This window comes from Dipodomys merriami, unplaced genomic scaffold, assembly GCF_024711535.1.
Source record: "Dipodomys merriami isolate MVZ:Mamm:240054 unplaced genomic scaffold, mDipMer1.0.p SCAF_33, whole genome shotgun sequence".
In the NCBI taxonomy this organism is placed as follows: domain Eukaryota; kingdom Metazoa; phylum Chordata; class Mammalia; order Rodentia; family Heteromyidae; genus Dipodomys; species Dipodomys merriami.
Window position 1 is genome coordinate 3,118,264 of NW_027204826.1, and position 20,242 is coordinate 3,138,505.

The window sequence follows — 20,242 nt, forward strand, 5'->3', positions numbered from 1 at the left end:
AGAACTCAGGCACTGCATGCCAAGAATTCACCGCAGGATGGAGCTATGTCAGAGGTAGGCCTCCATGAGCAAGCCAGGGGCTTAGGCCGTTCTGGGCAGGAAAACTCTTCTCATTGAAGATGAATCTTGTTTGTATCCATGCTGGGGCTTGAACTCGGGGCCTGGGTACTGTCCTTTTCACTCAAGGCTGGCACTCTACCTCTTGAGCTACACCTCCACTTTTGGCACTTTTTGGTGGCTCACTGAAGACAAGCCTCACAGACTTTCCTATCTGGACTGGCTTCAAACCTTGATCCTCAGAGCTCAAGTCTGAGTTGCCAAGATGATGGGTATGAGCTACCAGCAACCTGGCAAGAAGTGCATGGTTACTAATGCCAGATGAGTGTCAGGTCACAGGCCCACCCCCTCTGCCCCACAGCCCTCAGGGAGGCTCCACGAAGACACGTAACACGGGACAGGGTGAAATTTCCCCCTTTATTACAGTTCACTTAATTACCACAGACAGACACATTGGCTCAGGCAGGTCAACTGCCAGCTAGGGGATGGTTTGTGTCTCCCAGAAATAAGGAAGGGCAGTGGGCACCAAGAGAATGCAAAAGCAGGTCACTGACTGGCCACAGTCCCCAAGATTCCCCCAAACAGACCGGGTCTTCTTGCCCAATCCCAAGCCAAATCATCCAGCAGAGATGAATCTGTGTCCAGCCCCTTCCCCTACCCCGCAACCACCCATCCTGCTTCCCAGGAAAGTGCATAGGTGCCTGGAGATGAAGCCTCTCAGCCTGAACAAGCTGGGCCAGACACAGATAAATGGTTCCTGCCCAGGCAGGGCCAGGCACAGCCGTTACAGATGAGGATCAAGGAGAAAAGGCAGGCTGGACAGGAAGTTGATTCAAGGTGGTCACAAGTAAGTCACAGATGCTAGGCTGGCAGCTAGGTCACAGCCCTGTTGGAACTATCAGAGGGACTGAGGGAAAAGAAAGCAGAGGTCTGGGCTGGGGGAGCAGGGAGAGGTTGAACACTAACGGTGGCCTGAAAACCCTGGTGTTAAGTTTCTAAGATTTTTGCCAGCCTGAAGTAGCCGACTCAGGTTTGGTTTAGCAGCCCACCTAAGCAGGTAGACTTCTGTTGGAAGGAGGGTAGAAAACAGGCAAACACACCCTCTCCAAGCCTCACCCAAAGATGGAGCCCCTACCAGTAAAGTTTTATTTCGGGGGCCGTACTGGGACTTGCACTCAGGGCCTGGGTGCTGTCCTCAGCTTTTTTGATCAAGGCTGGTGCTCTACCACGTGAGACACAGGTCCACTTCCAGCTTTTTGTTTTTCCAGTTCTAGTTTTGTTTATTTATTTTTTGCTGGTTAATTGGAGATGAAAAGTCTCATGGACTTTCCCACTGGGGCTGGCTCTGAACCACGATCCTTAGATCTCAGCCTCCTGAGTAGTTAGGATGGCAGGCGTGAGTCACTGGGTGCCCAGCCCCACCAGTCAGTAAGTTTAACTCCCTGCTTAGAACAGAATAGCTCCCTGCCAGACCTGAGGTGGTTTTCCTGAGCAGGGAACTAACGGCTTCCTGAACCAACAGGGTAAGAATGAAGTCCTAGAGTCAAACAGGAGCAAGTTATCTGAAGCGGATCAACAACAGCAACCACGAAAAGCACTGAAAACTAAAAGCAGAGTCCTCTTCCTGTCTAACCAGAAATTCCTTTCAAGCCTTTGTGCTCCAAGCTCAGAGTAGGCCTGGGTGCTTCTCTCTAGAAATGCTCTAATGTAGCAGTCTCTTCCCTTCTGCCAGACTCATACAGAATACCTGCTGCAGGAGTCCAGTGTCAGTCAGAGATGCCCAGAAGCCCCAGTGGGCTGGGGCTGATCAAACCACCAGACATGAGTATTTCCATGCCCTTGGCGACTGCCTAGCACTGCCCAGCTTGCCAGGGAAGTCAGTGGGAGTGGAAATAGCAGGATGAAGCCATAGCTAGGTCATAGAAAGAGCTAGAGGGGTCCAAGCAGGTTTGGGGAGAAGAAGAAGGGGAAAGGAAAAGAGAAACTTGTCTTGCTGGGTGCTAGGTGGCTCATACCTGTCATCCTAGCTAATCGGGAGGCTGAGATCTGAGGATCGTGGTTGAAAGCCAGCCCATGCAGGGAAAAGTCCCGTGAGACTCTTAGCTCCAAGTAACCATTAAAAAGCCAGAAATGGAGTGGTGGCTTAGAATGGTAGAATGCTAGTCTGGAGCATAAAAGCTCAGGGGCAGTGTCTAGGCCCTAAGTTCAAGCCCCTGGATCAGCACACTTGTGCACGCACATACACACATGTACACACATGTACACACACACACAGAAAAGAAAAACAAATCTCTGTAGGCCAAATTCTCAGAGCCAAGAAGACCAGCCCTGCCTTCCCAATCTCTGGGAGTTTGGGGGGGGGGGGGACTCTGCCTCTCCCACAGTGCATCCTTCCCACAGGGAGGCTGGCTCAGGTCTCTTCACTGGCTTCCTTGAATTGAGGATCAGATCAGATTTGGGAAGCAGAGATAAGCAGGACTCTCATGCTTCGGGGAAGACCAAGGAAAGCCACATTGGGGGGGGAAAGAAAGAGATCCTGGCCCAGGGAAGAGAGCTCAGGGCATCTGACAGCAGGGAGGAGACCTGGGTGACACAAGTCCCCTCCCGTGGGCCCAAGGGCAGAAACAGCTTCAGTAACTGTGCAGAGAGCACCAGGCGCTCTGCTGTGCCTCCCCCTGCCCTGTACGAGTTAGAGGGGGCAGCTTGGTTGGGGTGTGGGGGGGAGAGCAAGGGGGGAAGGGCGGGGGACAGGGAGGAGGCTGGTTGAGTTCTAAACATACATTTAGCACCAGGACGAGAGACCTCCACTGCACACAGCTTCACAAGGGGACACAGACACAGCGCACAGACAATGCCATGTGCAGCCCACAAGCCCTCAGGGGTGCTACGGGATGAGACCCAAAAGGTAGCAGGGGGAGGGGGGGTGACAGGGGCTAAACATGTACATATGCACACACAGATAGATAGATCAAGAGAGCTCTCATTCTTTGTACAAAGTGGAAGAGAAGGAGAAAAAGGGGAAAGGGGGGAACCCTGCATGGTGGCCACGATCGGCGATGTGGCTCGAGCCCCTTTGTCCCCACTGGCCACCCGCACCCCCCCCCACCCCCACCCTCCACACTGCCTCCCAGCGGGCGGGGCTGGTTTACATGTCGTTGGAGTATGTGTAATTAGGGGTGGCGGAATACTGAGTCTGTGGCTGGTTCATGGCGCCCTGAGCCGCCCCCATGGCGGCGTTCTGGGCGGCCTGCTGCACGTGTGGATTCTTCCAGGCCCCCGTGGTCCACTCCTCCTGGGCTTTACTGAAACTCCCTCCGCTCCCCCGGTAGAATTTATGAACCTGTGGGAAGAGAAGCAAAAGGAAGCGTTAATCAAAGGGAAAAGGCAGAGTGGATACAGTGGTACCTGCCTGTAACATCCGCAGGACAGGGGAACTGTAAGCTCAGGGCCAGCCTAGACTCTATCTCAAAAAAATAAAAAGCACCAGGTGCAGGAAGCTCAGGCTTTTAATCCTATCTACTCAGGAGGCTGAGATCTGAGGGTCATGGTTCAAAGCCAGCCTGGGCAGGAAAGTCCGGGAGACTTTTATCTCCAATCAAGCAGAAAAAAGCCAGAAGGAGAGTTGTGACTCAAGTGGTAGAGTGTTAGCCTTTGAGTGAAAAAGCTAAGATCACCAGACACTGGGGGCTCATATCTGTCATCCTAGCTACTCAGGAGGGTGAGAACTGAGGATCGCAGTTCAAAGTCAGCCCAGGCTGTGAGTTGAAGCCCCACGTGGAATATGGCAGTGTCTTCCCCAAGGCCCCTCTGGTGCCTTTGCAGGCCACGTACCATGCTGAGCGCGATGAAGGAGAACACCGCTACGACCGTGAACATGATGGTTGGGATGAGCATCACCACCGCGGAGCCCACGTTCGTCCCGAAGAAGGAGATGGTTGCAATCCAGCCGCTGTAGAAATAAGACATATGTGGAGCAGTGCACGCTGGAGGGAGCGGGGTGCCAGGAGCCCGCCATGACACAGAGAGGAGCCCGATGAAGAGATGCAAAGGGACCATCCCCTGGCCAGGTATGGCGGCTCATGCCTGTAATCCCAGCTGACATCTGAGGATTGAAGTTCAAAGCCAGCCCGGGCCAACAAATCTGTAAGAGTCTTATCTCTAGCAAAAAGCAGGAAGTGGAGGAAGTGTGGCTCAAAGTAGTAGAGCACCAGCCTCAAATTTGAACTCCGCTTCAAGGCCTGACTTCAAATCCCAACATTGGCACAAAAATCTTAAAGACTTCGCCAGGTACCAGTGGCTCACACCTGCCATCCTAACTACTCGGGAGGCTGAGATCTGAGGATTGTGGCTGGAAGCCAGCCTGGGCAGGAAATTCCATGAGACTTTTATGGCCAATGAGCCACCAGAAAACTGGAAGTGGTGCTGTGGCTGAAAGTAGTAGAATGTTAGCCTTGAGCAAAAGAGCTCAGGAACAGCACCCAGGCCCTGAGTTCAAGCCCCAGGGCTGACAAAAAAAAAAAAAAGAAGAAGATCTCTTCCTCAGGGCTCAGGAGTGGGAATACTTCCAGACACAAGGCCTTGCCCTTCATTTGCCTACCAAGCTTGACACTCCTGGGCCTCCCAGAAAACGTTGCCCAACAAAAACAGACCCGAAGACCAAAGGAACAGATGAGAAGATCCAGAAATAAAATCACAAACCGATGGTCAGCTGATATTTGACAAAGGAACCAAAGACATACAATGGAAGAAGCATAACCTCTTCAACTATTGGTGCTGGGAAAACTGGGCGGCCACATGCAGAAAACTAAAGGTGGACCCCAGCCTATCACCATGTACTAACATCAACTCAAAATGGATCAAAGACCTTAACATCAAACCTGATACTCTGCCGGGCGCTGGTGGCTCACGCCTGTAATCCTAGCTACTCAGGAGGCTGAGATCTGAGGATCACGGTTCAAAGCCAGCCCGGGCAGGAGAGACCATGAGACTCCTATCTCCAATAAACCACCAGAAAACCGGAAGTGGCGCTGTAGCTCAAGTGGTAGAGTGCTCGCCTTGAGCTGAAGAGCTGAGGGACAGCGCCCAGGCCTGGAGTTCAAGCCCCATGACCGACAAAAAAAAAAAAAAAAAAACCTGATACTCTGAAACTACTGCAGGACAGAGTAGGAGAGACACTTGAACTTATAGGCACAGGAAGGAACTTCCTGAACAGAGTCCCTCAGTCACAACAAATTGGAGAGAGACTTGACAAATGAGACTACCTTAAAAGAAAAAGTTTCTGCACAGATAAAGCTATCACAACCAAACTAGAAAGACAGCCAACTAGTTGGGAAAAAATCTACCAGCAACATATCAGAAAAGGGCCTGATATCCATTATATATAGGGAACTCAAGAAACTAACATCTCACAAATCTAACAAACCAATCATGAAATGGGCAAGGGAGCTAAAGAGAGACTTCTCAGAAGAGATAAAAATGGCAAAGAAACACATGAGGAAATGTTCATCATCCCTGGCTATACAGGAAATGCAAATAAAAATAACCCTGATAGACCACCTTACCCCATCAGAATGGCCCACATCCTAAATTCACCCAACGACAAATGCTGGAGGGGTGCAGAGAAAGAGGAACCCTACTGCGTTGCTGGTGGGAAGATATGGAAACAACCCAGATGCCCCCTACAGATGAATGGACCCAAAAGTTGTGGTACCTATATACAATGGAATATTATGCAGCCATTACGAAGGACAAAATAATGGCATGTGCAGGGAAATGGATGGAACTAGGCAAATCATTTTGAATGTGGTAAGCCAAGAGCAAAGAGACAAATGGCACCTGGTCTCCCTGATATGTGGATGCTGAGGCCAAAATGCAAGGAGATATGACAAAGGAATCGAGAAACAAAGGACTTCCACTCATTTTGTGGTATCATTGCTAAATGACTCCAAGTTCTTGACCACACATATGGTATATATATGCGCACATCTGAGGAGGAGGACACAGAATCAGAGGGAAAAGGGGAAACATACAACAGAGGGGCCCATCAGCTGCACTGGACATGGATGAAAACGAACGAAGCAACTCAAAGGCAGCGATGGGAGGGAGGGAAGGAGAGGGAAAGAGGGAACAGCTGACACTAAGCAAAAGGAAAGAAATGTACATATCACCCGATGTGGAAGCAATAGCTGTATTGTCAAAGCTCCGAGAATTCACAAAGGTTACAGACCATGATAATGACCATTTGCCTTGTGAAGATTAAAATGTAGCTGGGCACTGGTGGCTCAGACCTGTAATCCTAGCTACTCAGGAGGCTGAGATCTGAGGATCACGGTTCAAAGCCAGCCCGGGCAGAAAGTCCGTGAGACTCTAATCTCCAAGTAACCACTAGAAAACCGGAATTGGCGCTGTGGCTCAAGCGGTAGAGCACTCGCCTTGAGCTGAAGAGCGCAGGGATAGCACCCAACCCGGAGTTCAAGCCCCACGACTGACAAAAAAAAAAGTTAAAATGTATTGGTGACTTTAACTAAGTATCACTATCCCACAATTCTGTGAAATTTGTGAAATGTGTAATCACTTTAATCTTAATAAAAAAATTTAGCACAACAAAACACTGCCCAGAGCCCCCCTCCTCCACGGTGCTACAGGCAGATGCTACTATACTGTACTGAACCCAATCTTCCCTACCAGCCAGCCTCTTGGTATCTGCACTGGGGAGGCATGCAAAGGGTACACCCAAGGGCCACCCCTAGCACCCCCCAGCCCTGGTCCCCTCCCTGCCCCTTACCAAACACCCCAGCCTGGGATGCCCACAGCCTGGATGATGCTTATGACCAGCTGAGCCATGAAAGTGAAGAAGAACGCCATGAAGCTGAAGGAGCTGTCGGTCCTGCAGTGGAGAAGATGGCTGTTACCCAGAAGTCACCCCTAGAGGACTGAGCTTTTACTGCCCTCAAGAATCCTAAGCATAGCCGGGCACTGGTGGCTCACACCTGTCATCCTAGTCACTCAGGAGGCTGAGATCTGAGGATTGCCATTCGAAACCAGCCTGAAAAAAGTCTGTGAGACTCTCATCTCCAAAAAAAACCACCAGAAAACTGGAAGTGGTGCTGTGGCTCAAGTGGTAGAGCGCTCACCTTGAGCTGAAGAGCTGAGGGACAGTGCCCAGGCCCAGAGTTCAAGCCCCATGACCAACAACAACAACAACAAAAGAATCCCAAGCATGGGCTGGGAAGGTGGCTTAGTGGTAGAGTGTTTGCCTAGCATGCATGAAGCCCTGGGTTTCATTCCTCAGTACCATGTAAACAGAAAAAGCTGGAGGGCTGGGAAGGTGGCTCAGTGGTAGAGTGCTTGCCTCACATGCATGAGGTCCTGGGTTTGATTCCTCAGCACCACATAAACAGAAAAGGCCAGAAGTGGCACTGTAGCTCAAGTGGTAGAGCATTAGCCTTGAGCTGAAGAGCTCAGGGACAGCACCCAGGCCTAGTGTCCAAGCCCCATGACCGACAAAAAAGAAAAGAAAAGAAAAAGCTGGAAGTGGCACTGTGGCTCAAGTGGTAGATCGCAAGCCTTGGAACGGTGCCCAGGCCCTGAGTTCAAGCCCCAGAACTAGCAAAAAAAAAAAAGGGGGGGAGGGGAAACAACAAGGTTTCTCTGCTGTACCCCCAATCCAATGGTAAAGAGAAAACGGGGAGGAGCCCTTGGCCTAGCTACACCCCCTCCTCTCAGGATACCCAAACCCCACCTGGTGGTCTGAGCCAAAAGTAAACAAGGGACTAGGAGTGTGAAGATGAGAGAAAGAGGGAAGGAGAAACAGAAGCCGGGCACCAGGGGCCATGCCTGTAATCCCAGCTACTCAGGAGGCTGAGATCTGAGGATCACAACTTGAAGCCAGCCCAGGCAGGAACATCTATGGGCTCTTATCACCCAATGAATCAGCAAAAAGCCAGAAGTGGAGCTGTTGATCAAGTGGTAGAGTACCAGCCTTGAACAAAACAGCTCATGACCTCACCCAGGCTGAGTTCAAGCCCCAGCAGCAGCATTGAGAGAGAGACAGAGAGACAGAGGGAGAGAGGGAGAGAGAGGGAGAGAGGAGAGGGCTAGGAGCTGGGCTCCAGGCCGTCACTTACTTGAAGGCCTTGTAAATGGGCCGAAACCAGCAGACGTAGGAGCAAGGCGTGAAGAGAATGAGCCAGAGAAAGGCGAGGCCAAAGTTGGTGGCTCCCCCTCCTCCAATCAGCCACGCGAGACAGCCCACCAGGTTCACGGCCAGCGTGACGCTGTTCACTGCAGGCCCAGGAGCACATGTACACAGAGAGACAGACACACACACACAGGCAGCGATGCACCAGCACACACACATCACGATCCATATACAATCCAACCACACGTACAAGCAGAGATGCACACACACGGATACAAATGCAAGCCACATTTACATGCACAGACACACAAGACACACAAACACACACAGAGGGAGTACATACTGTAAGAATGCAACCTGGCAGCTCATACCAGCTCCCCGCCCGCTCCTGGGGATCTGAGAAAGCTGGAGGACAAGAGTCTCTGCAGCGGGAACCCAGCAAGCTCCTCTCTAGGGTCCCAAACAGCCAGGCACCTGGTGGCTCACACCTGTCATCCTAGCTACTCAGGAGGCTGAGATCTGAGGATCGCGGTTCAAAGCCAGCCCGGGCAGGACAGACCATGAGACTCCTATCTCCAATAAATCACCAGAAAACCGGAAGTGGCGCTGTAACTCAAGTGGTAGAGCGCTTGCCTTGAGCTGAAGAGCTGAGGGACAGCGCCCAGGCCCAGAGTTCAAGCCCCACGGCCGACAAAAAAAAAAGAAACAAAAAAAGGGGAGGACTGGCTGGGAAGGTGGCTCAGTGGTAGAGTGCTTGCCTTGCATACATGAGGCCCTAGGTTCAATTCCTTAGCACCACATAAGCAGAAAAAGCTGGAAGTGGCACTGTGGCTCAGGTAGTAGAGCGCTACTAACCTTGACCTGAAGGGCTGAGGGACAGTGCCCAGGCCCAGAGTTCAGGCCCTATGACCGACCAAAAAAAGGTCCAAAGCCTCCAAGTAGAGAAATATTCTTCTTGGCAGGGTATCGGTAACTCACACCTATAATCTTAGTTACTCAGGAGGCTGAGATCTGAGGATAGTGGTTCAAAGCCAGCCGGGGCAGGAAAGTCCATGAGCGTCTTATCTCCAATAAACCACCAGAAAACTAGAAGTGGTGCTGTGGCTCAACTGGTAGAGCACCAGGCATGAGCATAAAATGTCACGGATAAGCACCCAGGCCCTGAGACCCTCTGACTAATCAAAGGCAGTCAACCTCCACCTTGAGCTGTGTGATCCAGGCATCTTCGGTCCTCTCTCCAGGCTTAGACCTATTTCCTAGAGACCAAAGCACTTGGCTGGCGCCTAGTAAGGGCTTAGGTAAATATTTATAGACTTTAAATCCAGCTTCTAGATGTGATCTCCCTGGGGACTGAGGTCAGAGAGCTCTAGCACCTGTACAGCTGTGGCGACTTCAGACATATCATGGACACTCCTTCCTGTGTGTTTTAGTGGAATTTCTCTATCCCTGTTCAATTCCCTCCAAAGGGACTGGGAAGGGGGCTCAGTGGTAGAGCGCTTACCTTGCATGCATGAGGCCCTGGGTTCGATTCCTCAGCACCACATAAGCGGAAAAAACCGGAAGTGACACTGTGGCTGAAGTGGTAGCGTGCTAGCCATGAGCTGAAGAGCTGAAGGACAGCACCCAGGCCCAGAGTTCAGGCCCCATGATCAACAAAAAAACAAAAGAATTCCCTCCAAAGTTTCTTGGAGCCCTGGTATTCTTGTTGATTTTACTCTTTTTTTTTTTTTTTGGCCGGTCATGGGGCCTGAACTCTGGGCCTGGGCACTGTCCCTCAGCTCTTCAGCTCAAGGCTAGCGCTCTACCACTGGAGCCACAGCACCACTTCCGGCTTTTTCTGTTTATGTGGTGCTGAGGAATCGAACCCAGGGCCTCATGCTTGCAAGGCAAGTGCTCTACCGCTGAGCCACCTTCCCAGCCCTTGATTTCACTTACTCTTTACATAGAAGAGACACTAACTCATTACCATATTGCTGAACATCTCTCCTCCCAGCCCCACCCTCCGCCAGTTCACTTGCTCTGACAGCCATCCTCTGCTTCACTGGGAAGGGCGGCCATTGACTCGGCCATCTTCCTTGTCCAGTCTAGAGTTCACACTTTTTCGTTACACTCATCTTCTTATTCCCTCTGCTGCTCTGTCTTCTGGTTACATCTACCTCCAATGAGCACAATGCCCATCCATACCTAAACCAAATGTCCCTACGCAAAAACAGACCGGAAGGAAGTCCAGCAGAACTATCAACTTTGACCACAACCTCAAAAACACCCTGGTCAAGTCCTACAAACTCCCTTCATGAAGGGGCGCTGTGGCTCATGCCTGTAATCCCAGCTACTCAGGAGGCTGAAATCGAAGGATCCTGGTTCAAAGCATGCACGGGTAAGGAAAGTCAGTGAGATTCTTATCTCCAAAGAGCCAGCAAAAAATGTTGGAAGTGGAGCTGTGGCTCAACTGGTAGAGCGCCAGCCTTGAGTGGGAAAAAAAAGCCAAGCAAAAAGTGTAAGGCTCTGACTTCAAGCCTCTGTACTGGCACCCACCCCCCAAAAAAATGAAATCTCTGAGAGATGGAAGAAACTGGACCGGAAGGGACGAGGCTTGATGGGGGTACTGAGGCTGAGGCCCGGCGGAGAAGCTGACCTATGAGAGGAGCCTGCTGGGATCGACTTGGAGGAAAGACATCTCAGTTTATTCAGATGCAACATAAGGCTGGGCCGGCAGGCGGCCGATGCCAGCGCCAGGGCCCCCTCGCCGGCCCCGCCCCTCGCCGGCCCCGCCCCTCGCCGGCCCCGCCCCCTCGCCGGCCCCGCCCCCAGCACTCACGCATCCAGAGGTAGTACAGGCGTTTGGTCATGTTGAGATGCTGAGGTGGAATGTCAGCCTCGAAGTCTTGGTAGAAACATGGCTTCAGCGGAATGAACTTGGGCAATGGTGGGAAGTTGTTTGCTTTCTCTGGGAAGCAAAGCAATGGACACTGCATCATCTAGAATGTTCCTCTTCCCCGTGGCCCAATACACCCCTCCCCTCTCTGGCTGATCCTCACCAGACCATCCCTCCCTCTCTTCCTCCTCCCCTAGGTCCACCAAAATAATAATCTCCAAGTAACAAGAAATCCTGAGGCAGTATCCCTCAATAGAACAAAAAGCCAGGCACAGTGGCTCACACCTGTAATCTTGGCTACTTAAGAGGTTGTGATCAGGAGGTTCGTGGTTCGAAGACAGCCCAGGCAAAAAGTTCATGAGATTCCACCACCTCACCTCCCTTCATTTCAACTGACAAAAAGCCAGCACTGAGGCATGCACCTGTCATCCTAACTACACAGGAAACATAAATAGGAGCATCACTGTCATAAATATAAGACTGTATGGAAAAAAAAAATATAGCCAGGCACTGTTGGCTCATGCCTGTAATCCTAGTTAATCAGGAGGCTGAAATCTGAGGAATGACTGGGGTTCAAAGCCAGCCAGGGTAGGAAAGTCTGTGAGACTCTCATTTCCAGTCAACCACCAGAAAACTGGAAGTGGAACTGTGGCTCAAAGTGGTAGGCATTGAGCAAACAAACTCAGGGCCAGCATTCAGGCTCTGAGTTCAAGCCCCATGACCAATAACAACAAAAACAGAAAGCACAAAGAACTGGAGTGTGGCTCAAGTGGTAGAGCACCTAGCCTGCCCCTTTCCTTACCTGCCATGATGATTCCAGCGGCCTACAGGCTGCCCAGGCCTCTTTGTCTTAAACTGGGAAGGAAGAAAAGCCGATTAAGATGAGCATCAGAGGACAGCACTGGTGGCTCACACCTATAATCCTAGCTGCTCAGGAGGCTGAGATATGAGGATCATGGTTCCACCAGCCTGGGCAAAGTCTCTGAAACTCTTATCTACAATAAATTTCTTAGAAAAAGCCAGAAGTGGCGCTGTGGCTCAAGTGATAGAGTGCTAACCTTTAGCAAAAGAAGGTCAGGGACAGTGCCAAGGCCCTGAGCTCAAGCCCCAGGAGAAAGGAAGGGGCTGAGAAGGTAGCTCAGTGGTAGCGCACTTGCCTTGCATGCATGAGGCCCTGGGTTCGATTCCTCAGCACCACATAAGCAGAAAAAGCTGCAAGTGGCGCTGTGGCTCAAGTGGTAGAGTGCTAGCCTTGAGCTGAAGAGCTGAGGGACAGCACCCAGGCCCAGAGTTCAAGCTACATGACTGACAAAAAAAAAAAAAAAAAAAAGGAAAGGGAAAGGAAAAGAAAGGAAAGGAAAGGAAGAAAACTTAGGGACAGTGCCCAGACAGTGCCCAGGCCTTGAGTTCAAGTCCCAGTACTGCTGTGTACACATACACACACACATATACAGGCAAGTTGAGTACCCACTATTTAAAATGCTTGGGAGTAGAAATGGTTACAGGTTTCAGATTCTTTTTTTCTGGTTTTGGAATTCTTGAATACATCACCTCCTCAGCTGTCTTGCGGGTAGAACTCAAGTGAAACATAAAATTCATCTGGCTCACATCTATCTTACACCCAGAGCCCGAGGGGAATTTTACCCATTTCTAGTGTTTACCTACACTCTGACTATGACTCAGCCCACAAGATCAGAGGTGGCATTTTCTACATGCACTGGCTCGGCAGCGCTCAGTTTGGGATTTTAAAAAACGCCGTTTTTTTTTTTAAAGATCACAGCTTGGGCAAAAAGTTAGTGAGACCCGATCTTAACCAACAAGAGAGGAACCTGGAATCCCAGCTACCTGGGAGGAAGATAACAATCTGAGTCCAGCCTAGGCAGAAATCAGGAGACTTTGTCCAAAAGACACAAAATGTGTGTGTGTGTGTGTGTGTGTGTGTGTGTGTGTGTGTGTGTACAAGAACTGAATGGATGTGGAATAAGGGAGAAAAACAACTTTTAATGTCCTTTATAGCATATTTATTCAATCTAAGATACCACTGATTTTATTCTATGAATTAAAAGAAAAAAAATCACTGCCAACTTGTTACCAGAAATAGACATTAAGATAGACATTAAAGTGTTTCCGTGTGTGTGTGTGCGCGCGCGCGTGTGCGTGTATGCGCACGCGCGCACCAGTACTGAGGCTTGAACTCAGGGCCTGGCCTTTGTCCCTCACATTGTTCTCTCAAAGTTGATGCTCTACCACTTGAGCCATACCTCCACGTGCAGCTTTTGGCAGGTTCACTGGAGCCCAGAGTCTTCTAGCTTTTCCTACTTGGGCTGGCATTGAAACAGGATCCTCAGATCTCAGCCTCCTGAGTAGCCAGGATTTTAGGTGTGAGCCACTGGTGCTCAGCTATGGCCTGGAACTTTTGATACTCTTCCTTCATCTCCCAAGGGCTGGGATTATAGAATGCATCACCATGCCCACTCATGATCTGTTTTTTTCCACTCCACACATCTTTTTTTTTTTTTTTTTTTTGCAGGGAAGGGGGTGGGAGGGGTGGCACTGGGTTTGAACTCAGGGCTTGCTAGGCAGGACCTCAGCCACTTGAGTCACACCTCTAACCCTCCACTCCAGATCTTATGGAAATTTTCCTGTCAATGAATACAGATCTCTCTCAATCTTTTCAATGACGGCTCAGCTAGGTCAACAATGGTAGAGGCCAGGGAGAGGGCAGGTGTGGCTAGAGCTGTGGTCAGAACAGAATGACTTCAGGGAAGTGGTGGACAAGGAGAAATAAGACACAAAACACTACAGGTCCTACCTAGCTTTCTAAAAAGCTTCGCTAAAACTTGAATCCCCACACACCATCAGAAATGACACTGAAACAACCCGCACCAAAACATGACAATGGATGGAAAAATGAATTAATCTTAGCTACTCAGGAGGCTAAGATCTGAGGATCATGGTTCAAAGCCAGCCCAGGCAAGAAAGTCCATGAAACTCATCTCAAACCACCAGAAAACTAGAAGTGGCACTGTAGCTCAAGTGGTAGAGCACTAGCCTTAAGCTGAAGAGCTGAGGGACAGCACTTAGACCCAGAGTTCAAGCCCCAAAACTGACAAACAAAAACAAAAACTACAAACACTGGCCTTAGGACTGCCCAGGCTGCAGACCCCGCTGAATTATCTCCCTGCCCTGAGCCTCCAACTCAAACACACTCTAAGGCTGTAAGAGATAGTCTGGGAACTGAGGGCCTACTGTAGGTTGACAAGTCTGCTAAAAACAGATGCTGTAGGAAAACCCTTCCCTGGCAATCAAGGTAAAAATCCATCTCTGAAGGCTCACGCCTGTCATCCTAGCTACTCAGGAGGCTGAGATCTAAGGATCACAGTTCAAAGCCAGCCTGGGCAGAAAAATCTATGAGACCCTTATCTTCAATGAACCACCAAAAACTGGAAGTGGAGATGTGGCTCAAGTGGCAGAGTGCTAGCCTTGAGCAAAAACAGCTCAAGGACAGTGCCCAGGCTCTGAGTTTAAGCCCTCGAACTGGGGGGGGAGGGGGGGTGAGAACAGTATCCAAGTCTTTTGCTACTATCTTGATCAATGATACAAGCAGTGAGGTGTTGGAAGAGTTCTACAGAGTGACCAAGGAACACAACCAGAACTAGAAGGAGGCAGAAAGCTGGCACTGATGGAGAAATTTAAGAAGAAAGTTTCATCAGCTTGCCGTGACCATGCATGGTCAGTTTCCACCAGGTAGATGACACCTTTGACCGCAAGGTGTAGTCCCAGCTCTTGGATGCATGCCAGGAACCGCTACACCACATCGTTCAACTACCTCAACCGCCAAGTCACATGGACCAGCTAATCACGTTTTTGATCATTTTTCAGTGATTTTTCCTGGCTGCCTTTGGAAAACTTAAACCTCACTTACAAAAACTTTGTATAGATCCTACCTACTCAGGAGGCTGAGATCTGAGGATCACGATTCAAAACCAACCCAGGCAGGAAAGTCCTTGAGACTCTTAACTCCAATGAGCCACCAGAAAACCAGAAGTGGCGCTGTGGCTCAAGTGGTAGAGCACTAACCTTGAGCTGAAGAGCTCAGGGACAGCAACTAGGCCCAGAGTTCAAGCCCCATGATGAACAAAAACAAAACAGAACAAAAAATTTCGTATGAACTTTTGGACAAAGAGAACCTATGAGCATGTGAATTAAGACCTGACTGTGCCGGGCGCCAGTGGCCCATGACTGTAATCCTAGCTACTCAGGAGGCTGAGATCTGAGGATCACAGTTCAAAGCCAGCCTGGGCAGGAAAGCCCCTGAGACTCTTATCTCCAATAAACCACTTCCAGTGGTGGCGCTGTGGCTCAAACGGTAGAACGCTTGCCTTGAGCTGAATAGCTGAGGGACAACACCCAAGCCCAGAGTTCAAGCCCCATGACCAACAACAACAAAAAAAAGACCTGACTGTGATTTGAGAACAAAGCACTGATGGTTCATGAAGGAAAGATTTTTTTTTTTTTTAAGATTACATGTTTCAGAAAGACTTGGCCCAATTCAACTGTCAGACATTAAGGATAATGCTTTTCTAGCATTTGTTTTATTGGGAGCAAAGCATATTCCCAAAAAACTATGGTCAGAATTCCCCTAGCAGTAGCAGGTCCTGAAAGAAATGTGTGGTTGATAAGACTGAACCCTAAGACTTGCTTAGGGAAATTCTTGTCTTGGTGGTATAGTGGATGTTTCTAATATGTACAGAGTTGTATACTTTGACTTACTTGTGTTCTGTACTGTATATATGTATCTCCTTTAGAAAGTCAAGGACTGGGCTGAGGATGTGGCTTAGTGGTAGAGAGCTTGCCTAGCATGCATGAAGTCCTAAGTTCGACTCCTCAGTACCACATACACAGAAAAAGCTGTAAGTGGCACTATAGGTCAAGTGGTAGAGTGCTATCCTCGAGTAAAAAGAGCTCAGGTAGAGTGCCCAGGGCCTGAGTTCAGCCTCAGGACTGGCAAGAAAGAAAGAGAGAGAGAGAGAGAGAGAGAGGAAGGAAGGAAGGTAGGTCAAGGACTTCCTCTCCTGCTGCAAATCTGTTTTCAAGTCTACCCTTCATTTTTGATCAATGTTATCATTATGTCATTGCCATTGAAGAATTCAACAGGGGGCTGGGTAGAGTGGTAGAGTGCTTGCCTCGCATGCATGAGGCCCTGGGTTCCAGTCCTCAGCACCACATAAATAGAAAAGGCCGGAAGTGGTGCTGTGGCTCAAGAGGTAGAGCTCAAGCCTTTAGCTGACAAGCTGAGACACAGCGCCCAGGCCCAGAGTTCCAGATCCATGACTGACAAAAAAAGAAGAAGAAGAATTCAACAGGAAGCAGTCTCATGGGACTATGGGAAAAACAGAACACTGCACATCTGAAATCAGCACTGTTTACAATGACCTAGATCATTCGTTACAAATAACGTCCAATGTAAGAATATACCTCTGAAGTTGAGTACTGGTTCTTAGTACCAACAGTAATATTTAAATTCTCCAAAAATGTAATGGCATGTCATTTCCTTGAAATGCTTTCCTAGGGTTTAACTTTTGATGTCATCTTGAAAATGGGCTGATGAAATCTCTTATTATTAATATCCACTTGACATGTAAGAGAAAAAGAGGAAGCCGGGCGCTGGTGGCTCACGTCTGTAATCCTAGCTACTCAGGAGGCTGAGATCTGAGGATCGCGGTTCAAAGCCAGCCCGGGCAGGAGAGACGGTGAGACTCCTATCTCCAATAAACCACCAGAAAACCGGAAGTGGCGGTGTAGCTCAAGTAGTAGAGCGCTTGCCTTGAGCTGAAGAGCTGAGGGACAGCACCCAGGCCCAGAGTTCAAGCCCCACGACCGACAAAAAAAAAAAAAAAAAAAAAAAAAAGAAGACACCTAGACTGGTCTGGACATTAGGATCATAAAAACCAATGATCACTATGAAAGAACCCTTCATTTTAAAGAAAAAATAATGGGACACTGATAGAGAACCTGAGATGATGGTGGATGTACTTCAGCACTTAACACAGTTCTATAACTAAGGGATGTCATTTTTTTATTTTTAACTGGAAAAAAAAAAAGCCTGGCACCGGTGGCTCACGCCTATAATCCTAGCTACTGGGGAGGCTGAGATCTGAGGACCACAGTTCAAAGCCAGCCTGGGCATGAAAGTCTGTGAGACTTATCTCCAATAAACTACTAGAAAACCGGAAGTGGTGCTGTGGCTTAAGTGATAGAGCTCTGGCCTTAAACTGAAGAGCTGAGGGATAGTGCCCAAGCCCAGAGTTCAGGCCCCATGAAAGACAAAAAAAAAAAAAAAAAAAAAGAGCTCAGGGACAATGACCAGGTCCCAAGTTCAAGCCCCACAACAGACAAAAATAAAATAAAATGACAGTACCAGCTGGGCAGTGGTAACTCATGCCTGTAATCCCAGCTACTTAGGAGGCTGAGATCTGAGTATCTCCATTCAAAGCCAGACTGGGGCAGCAAAGTTTGTAAGACTTTTTTTTTTTTTTTTGGTCCAGTCATAGGGCTTGAACTCTGGGCCTGGGCGCTGTCCCTCAACTCTTCAGCTCAAGGCTAGTGTTCTACCACTTGAGCCACAGCGCCACTTCCAGCTTTTTTCTTTTTGCTTATGTGGTGCTGAGGAACCGAACCCAGGGCCTCAGGCATGCAAGGCAAGTGCTCTACCACTGATCCACCTTCCCAGCCCCTATAAGACTTTTTTGTGAGACTCCCATTAATGACCAAAAAGCTGAAAGTGGAGGTGTGGCTCAAGTGGTAGAGCACTAGCCTTGAGCACAAAAGCTCAGGGACAGCACCCAAGCCCTGAATTCAAGTCCCAGAACCAGCACACACACACAAAGTCTCCCAAACTTTTCTGCCCAGACTGGTTTTGAACTTCAGTCTTCAGATCTCAGCTTCCTGAGTAGCCAGGATTACAGATGTGAGCTACCAATGTCAGTCAGGCCCAGCCCCTTGGTCCTTCTTAGATGGAGTTTGCATACATCCAGAGGATAGTCGGTTCACATCCAGTACTGGCTTATCATTTAAATATCACCCTAAAGGGGTAGAAAATCTGACACCAATCCTCCTCCCCCCCTCCAAAAAAAAACCCCAAAACTGAGACCACAGCTGGGCGCTAGTGGCTCACATCTGTCATCCTAGCTACTCAGGAAGCTGAGATCTGAGGATCTTGGGTCAAAGCCAATCTGTATAGGAAAATCTATGAGACTCTTATCTCTGATTAACCATCAAAAAGCCAGAAATGGAACTGTGACTCAAGTGATAAAGCTCTAGCCTTGTAAAAGCTCAGGAACAGCACCCAAGCCCTGAGTTCAAACCCCAGTCCCGGCGCAAAAACAAAACAAAACATAAAAAAACAAATAAAAATAGCTTCTATCCACTGATAATTCACACTTCCTCCAGAAAACCTTCAAAAACCCCAAGCTGTCAGGAAGACAGGAAGTGAAGCCTGCAGAGGAAACGAATGGGGGGGACAAGGGAAAGGAAGAGGACGAAGAACCCCGAAGGCAGCTAGAAAGGAGAACAAGCCTCTATCTACCCCCTTTCTCCCAGGGAGGTCTCAGGAGTCCTATTATTTCACCCACAGAGAAAGGTGCTGGACTAGTAGAAAGATGCCAGAGAGGGAAAGCAACGTGCTCAGAGGTCACCAGCCAGAGGAAGGACGAACACACACACACACACACACACACACACACACACACACACACACACACACACACACACACACACACACACACCCCAGCCAGAGGAAGGACGAACACACACACGCACACCAGCCCCTGAGCTGGGCACCAGTGGCTCATGCCTCTAACTCTGCAGGCTGAGAGCTGAAGGTGAGAGGTTCAAAGCCAACCTGGGAGGGGAAGGAAAAGTCTGTGAGACTCATCTCTAATTATTCATCCCCCCAATAAAATCACCCTAAGGGGCAGAATCCAGGCCCTGAGTTCAAACCCCGATACTGGTCTTGCTGGACCTGAGCCCCCCCCCCTTTCCGCAGCCCATTCACGCAGGGCAGTGCGGGCCAGGCGGCCTTGGCCTCTCCGGGGTCCCAGGCGCGGGGAGGGAGCCTCCGATCCCCGGATCCCGGGCCTCCGCGGGGTCCCCGCGCGGGAGGGAGCCTCCGATCCCCGGATCCCGGGCCTCTCCGGGGTCCCCGCGCGGGGAGGGAGCCTCCGATCCCCGGATCCCGGGCCTCCGCGGGGTCCCCGCGCGGGAGGGAGCCTCCGATCCCCGGGACCCGCGGCCTCCCCGGGGCCCGCCGTCCCCGGGCAGCGGGTCCGGCGCGCCGGGCTTCCCCGGCCTGCGGGCGGCCGCTTCTCTAGCCCGGCTCCGTGCACCCCGAGCCCCCCGTGCAGGGAGGGGATGTGCGGGTCCCCGACGCGCCCCCCCCCGTCCTCGTGACTCCGGCTGGGATGAGCGGCATCTGGCGCCTCCAAATCACAGACACACACACACCCCAAAACACCCAGCCCTGGGGGAGGCAGGCCACAGCCGGGGCACCCCGCCCTCCCCTCCGGATCCCCGGGGCAAAGGTCGATCGCCCGGGGAAGGGGGGGGGAGAGAGGGAGAGAGGGAGGGGGAGGGGAAGGGAAGGAGAGGGAGGGAGGGAGGGAGGGGGAGGGAGGGAGGAGAGGAGGCCGCTGGAAGGGAAGGGGGGAAGCGGGGGGGGAGGGAGAGGGACGGGGCGGGGGAGGTGGGAAGGGGTCCGGGGGAGGCCGGGGCGGGGAGGATCGCGGCCCGCGGCCGGCCCCAGGCGATCGCGGCCCCCGGCGCCCTCCCCGGCGCGGGCCGCTCCTCCGCGGGGCCCGGGAGAGGCCGGTGGCGGCCCGGGGCCTGACGTCACCAAATCTCGGGCTCGCAGTGCGGGCAGGCGGCGCGGGCGGGGGCCCGGGACCGCGAAGGTCACCCCCCCCCCACGCCGTCCCCGTCCCTCCCCGGCCGCCCCCGGGAATGCAGAGGTGAGCGGCCCCGCCTCCCCGCGCCCCGCGCCCGGCCCCGGGGCCCCAGCACTCACCGTCGGGGCCGCCGGGCTGCGGAAGGGCCGCGCGCGGCGATGCTGCGCGGAGACGCACCGAGCGCTGCGGCGCGGAGCCCGCCGCGAGCCGCCCCGGGGGCTGGGA

At 51.1% G+C, this 20,242-nt stretch overlaps 1 protein-coding gene across 1 annotated transcript; it reads right to left on the reverse strand.

Moving 5' to 3' along the window:
* Positions 1-455: 455 nt before the first annotated feature.
* Scamp5 (secretory carrier membrane protein 5) lies at positions 456-20,242 on the reverse strand. Its single transcript, XM_070042892.1, has 7 exons — positions 20,137-20,242; positions 11,875-11,927; positions 11,016-11,144; positions 8,184-8,340; positions 6,842-6,943; positions 3,889-4,006; positions 456-3,397 (listed from the first exon to the last, which is right to left on the reverse strand). Exons 2-7 carry the CDS (start codon positions 11,879-11,881, stop codon positions 3,203-3,205), a joined length of 708 nt encoding a protein of 235 aa, XP_069898993.1. The 5' UTR covers positions 11,882-11,927; positions 20,137-20,242; the 3' UTR covers positions 456-3,202.

Bases quoted from the DNA above. Each gene is read 5' to 3' on its own strand.
- Scamp5 (XM_070042892.1), bottom strand. The intron at 8,341-11,015 runs GTGAGTGCTGGG...CTGGGCCTGCAG, and splicing joins CCTGTACTACCTCTGGATGC to TGAACAGCGTCACGCTGGCC. The intron at 3,398-3,888 runs GTACGTGGCCTG...CTCTTCCCACAG, and splicing joins CCTTCATCGCGCTCAGCATG to GTTCATAAATTCTACCGGGG.